Source organism: Saccoglossus kowalevskii, chromosome 18 (assembly GCF_978046115.1).
Source record: "Saccoglossus kowalevskii chromosome 18, keSacKowa6.1, whole genome shotgun sequence".
NCBI classification, from domain to species: Eukaryota; Metazoa; Hemichordata; class Enteropneusta; family Harrimaniidae; genus Saccoglossus; species Saccoglossus kowalevskii.
This window is the reverse complement of record NC_140658.1, coordinates 20,384,534-20,388,715: the sequence shown is the minus strand read 5'-3', so window position 1 is coordinate 20,388,715 and position 4,182 is coordinate 20,384,534. Positions and strand designations below refer to the sequence as shown.

The window sequence follows — 4,182 nt, the reverse complement described above, 5'->3', positions numbered from 1 at the left end:
TTCTATTCTCTGTGATACCAGCCTTGATTGTGTCAATCTGCGCATGCGTTCGCGCCCTCAAACGCCAGGGCTGCATTTCCTTTCTTTGCTGCCAGAGTTTGACATTCTCAACTATGCATCATCAAACGCGCTCTCAACTATGCATAATCATTCGAGACAAATCTGAAGCATCCTGTTTGATATTTCAACTAAATCGAGAAAGACAGGTAAGACAATATAGAATTGTGTATAAATGATTATGCATAGTTGAGAATTTCAAATTCTGGCAACAAAGAAAGGAAATGCAGCCCTGGCGTTTGAGGGCGCGAAAGCATGCGCAGATTGACACAACTTGAAGGCTGGTATCACAGAGAATAGAAAATGTCAAATTTTGTCATAAATGCGTAAAATCTGGAAAAATATATGATTTATATGTAATCGGACAACATTTTGCGATAGTTCAATGTCTTATAAGCATTGGTAACTGGTTTGAACAAGGTATTTTGTATTTTGAGGTATGATTTTCGGCAGCTAGAAAAATGTGTGCATATTTTGTTTCCTCCCTTGTCTTATATATAGTGCAAGCTGATCGGCCGGAAACAAGTATTAGTGATTTTTGTGGTTTCGGAGCGTGATGATTAAATATAATAACATATGCTTGCTTTACATTACTAAACTGTTTTAATTCTATAATTTATATTATTTTGAGCAAGGGTAAGGTCCTTTACCGGGACATAGTCGCACGGCCCCATAGACGTCCACGCATTGAGACGAATAGATCGTCAAGCCCCTGTGATATATACCGAACAAACATACCACAACGTACTGTTTTCAAGACTATTTGTTATATGAACTCTGACCGAGGCGCTGGTAAGTTGGTGTAACTATACCAGTGCACGGTGTTTCTACCCGTGTAACCGTTGATTTTGGGAAGCCAGACTATTTTTTCATAAACACATTATACAAGGGCGGTTGGCCGTGACCGTGATGCCTGTTATATCTGTGAAATAATAGTATTCGTAGCTGTATGTCGCTGCTGATATTTATCGTATCTACTAACAATCGATAGAGAGTCGGAGTGATCGGTATATTGCAGTTATCATGTCGCTGTTTAACACAGCATTATAGTCAATATAATACATTATTTTGTCCATCAAAATGGACGACCTTTGAACTATAACCAAGTTGCATTTAGGCTAGAGTTCACAAGTTCAAGTATTCATGCACATTGACATTTAAACTGGCGATCGTTCTCTTTTAAAATTTACTGCAGCAGACTCTATGTGAGTTTTTCTCTCTCTCTGATTTTCCGACAGCAGTGACAAAAGCCCATATTGTTGTTATATTATTTTGCATTAAGTGACATAAACTACAAAAATCACCACGATTCGTTCAAAGGGCGGTATTCGTCGCGCAGCGCGTGTTCGAATTTCATGTAAACAAACAATGTATTTTACACGCGTTGTGTACGTCGCTGTGAGTCCCATATCGAACAGAACGCGATGCGACGCGACGACCACCGCCCTTTAAATAAGCTAACTGCACAATTAATAATTAAATGTATACGCAATTTAATGATTCGTTATTTCAGGTAACTGAACTGAGCATCCTAACAACCTTTTACCCCGTAAGAGTGTTACAAGAATGACTGACAAGACTGGCAATAGACCCACAAAACCTGCATTAGTGATATTTGACAAAGATGGTACTTTGATATGTGTACATGCTATGATGGGTCCATTAACGAGACATCTGGCACAAAGGTAACGTAAATTCAGTCACCGACTATTTTTACATTGAAATGAATTAATTCAAGACGCGATATGATGTAGGTCAAGTTTTTTAATCATTTCATGATATGTTTTAAACGAGTTTTTTTTTTTTTGCTTCATCATGTTCTTAATTCCCAATTTTGTACTGAAATAAGCGCCATTTTACCAATTAGTTTTGATCAACTCGTCGAGTGTATGTTACTTTATTGCGACGGTATGTGTGCAGTTTCGAAGCAAAACAAAACCCAAAAACACATGGTTTTGAACAAAGGTGGAATCGCACGTGAGGGCGCCCTTCTTTCACACTGTAGAAAATAAGCAATATCAAACTACATTCATTGTATTTTCAGAGTGTTCGGTATATTGCTTAATAACATGAATACCATATATTGATTTCCGTATACGACGAAAACATCGATCAAAAACCGTTGATCAAAATTGCTATTTACAACATTTTAACAAATTTGTTTATTAAAACACTTGTTACATATATATAATAGTAATATTTTGTTTATTTGCCCTAAAATCGACAAACTTTTTGTAGTAATGAATTATTCATAAATGAGGACATAACGCAACCAATCGCACCATGCAACTCACCGCCTGGTTTAAAAAAGAAAAGAAAAACTATCATTATTTATATTGGAAAATACCTTTTATAATAAAAATAATTATATGCAATTTGTGTATCTGCTCATATTTCTGATTTTTTTTTTATAAACTGTTTATCAAGTCTGAAAAAACAAGAACCACAACAACTAGACCATAAGCCGGTGTAGGTGAGCGTATTTCGTTAGGAAGTTTACCTGATAGTTTATGAGAGCGTAGGTTTACCAGTAGTTTACAAGGCAGTATTTGTGTGAAATTCTATCATATACCGAGTACAATTGAGTTAGTTTTCCACCTGTGCATTGGCGGTTTTCCAGTTAGGTAAGTACGAAAAACAACCCGTGTTGTCATTCCCTAAATTCGGTAATTTAAATGAATGAATATATTGTTTAATAACACTCGAATATAATATAAATTCATCAATTTTTACTGTATTTTATAAGAACAATTCGAAACTCGAAAACGTCGCAATGCCCAGGTGAATCACATGATAGGCGTCGAAAAACCACTCAAGGACTGTGGAAAAACCATGGTCTACACACTTTCTTGAAGGATGTCACCTATACCAGCTCGTGGTATAAACCAATTATAGTGATACGATCTGCACGTTTATTCGGGCAAACGTAATACTTTGTCAAATCATGGAACTATGGGGTTTATAATTCCATGGTCAAATCATCGACATTTGTAACAATTCTAAATTTATATTTTTGTAGCATGGAGGCTGAAACCAAGCTACAATTCAGAGACAGGCTCTACAAATTTCTTGGGTATGACGAAAAAACTAGAAGAATGACGAAGGGAATCATGACAGAAGTAAACGATGATCTAATAAAAAAGGAATTGTGTTCATTTCTGGTAAGAGAAGGAGTGGAAAAAGCCGAGGATGTGATGGAGAAATGTTGGTTTGGAGAAGACATTTTAGCAACAACTGGGGTGAACCCCATTGGAGATGTGAAGAAACTTATGTACACCCTAAAAAAGAATGGAATTAAAATTGCCATATGCACTGGGGATGGACGCGAGTCAACTGAAAGAGTAGTAAAGATATTAGAATTAGGTCAGCTGGTTGACACGATGGTGTGCGGCACTGATGAAGATTCCATATCTAAGCCAAGCCCCCATAACGCATTGATGATCTGCGAGCGATTAGGCATCCATCCTTCAGATACAATGATTGTTGGCGATACCCTCGGTGATAGTAGGATGGGTAGGTCTGCTGGATTAGGATGGATAGTTGGTGTACCAACCGGCACCTACAGCGAAGATGAACTGAAAGCAGATGCTGATTACATTGTAAAGGATGTACATGGCATTCTAAGTATTATGCAACTCTGATATTGTCAATAAAAAAATACTTGAAATTACATACAACATAATTTTTGACAGATATGCTTTAATTTTACTCTTCACGATGTTTCATATTAAAAGATTGTACGCGCATTTCGTTTATCAGGCATTTGTTCTCACAAGAAGAGTTACAAGATTACATGCAATAACAAACTTAATAAATAATATTAATAAATATGATTACTTTCAGTCATAATTCAAGACAAATAAAATGCAAAAATATAAGATAATTTAGCGAATTACCTTTTTTGTAATATTCTTGTGTAATCGGTAGTTCTAAAATGATGTTAGACGTAACCTGCTGCAATGTAACCAAACGTTCCATAATATCGACCGGTTAAATCGGGGAGGGGGGGGGGGTACTCTCCGTTCATTGTCTAGTATAAATGCATCATGCCGGAAATCCCTCCAGCGTTTGACATTGGCGGTATCTTCAATCGAAGTTACATTCAATGTCAGACATGCGAATGCG

At 36.6% G+C, this 4,182-nt stretch overlaps 1 protein-coding gene across 4 annotated transcripts; it reads left to right on the top strand.

Annotated features, from left to right (window-relative positions):
• Positions 1-740: 740 nt before the first annotated feature.
• On the top strand, positions 741-3,890 carry LOC100379005 (uncharacterized). Of its 4 annotated transcripts, none has more exons than XM_078007177.2 (3): positions 741-849; positions 1,571-1,742; positions 3,077-3,890. In XM_078007177.2, the coding sequence occupies exons 2-3, from the start codon at positions 1,624-1,626 to the stop codon at positions 3,696-3,698; spliced, it is 741 nt and encodes a 246-aa protein (XP_077863303.2). In that variant the 5' UTR covers positions 741-849; positions 1,571-1,623; the 3' UTR covers positions 3,699-3,890. The 4 variants fall into 4 exon arrangements, with proteins under 4 accessions (XP_077863303.2, XP_002732332.2, XP_085348962.1 ...); XM_002732286.4 differs by having other exon boundaries at positions 819-1,064; XM_085492836.1 differs by lacking the exon at positions 741-849 and adding an exon at positions 2,485-2,681 and having other exon boundaries at positions 1,645-1,742.
• Positions 3,891-4,182: the final 292 nt, after the last annotated feature.

Bases quoted from the DNA above. Each gene is read 5' to 3' on its own strand.
- LOC100379005 (XM_078007177.2), top strand. From the start codon at position 1,624: ATGACTGACAAGACTGGCAATAGACCCACAAAACCTGCATTAGTGATA. The intron at 1,743-3,076 runs GTAACGTAAATT...ATATTTTTGTAG, and splicing joins ACGAGACATCTGGCACAAAG to CATGGAGGCTGAAACCAAGC.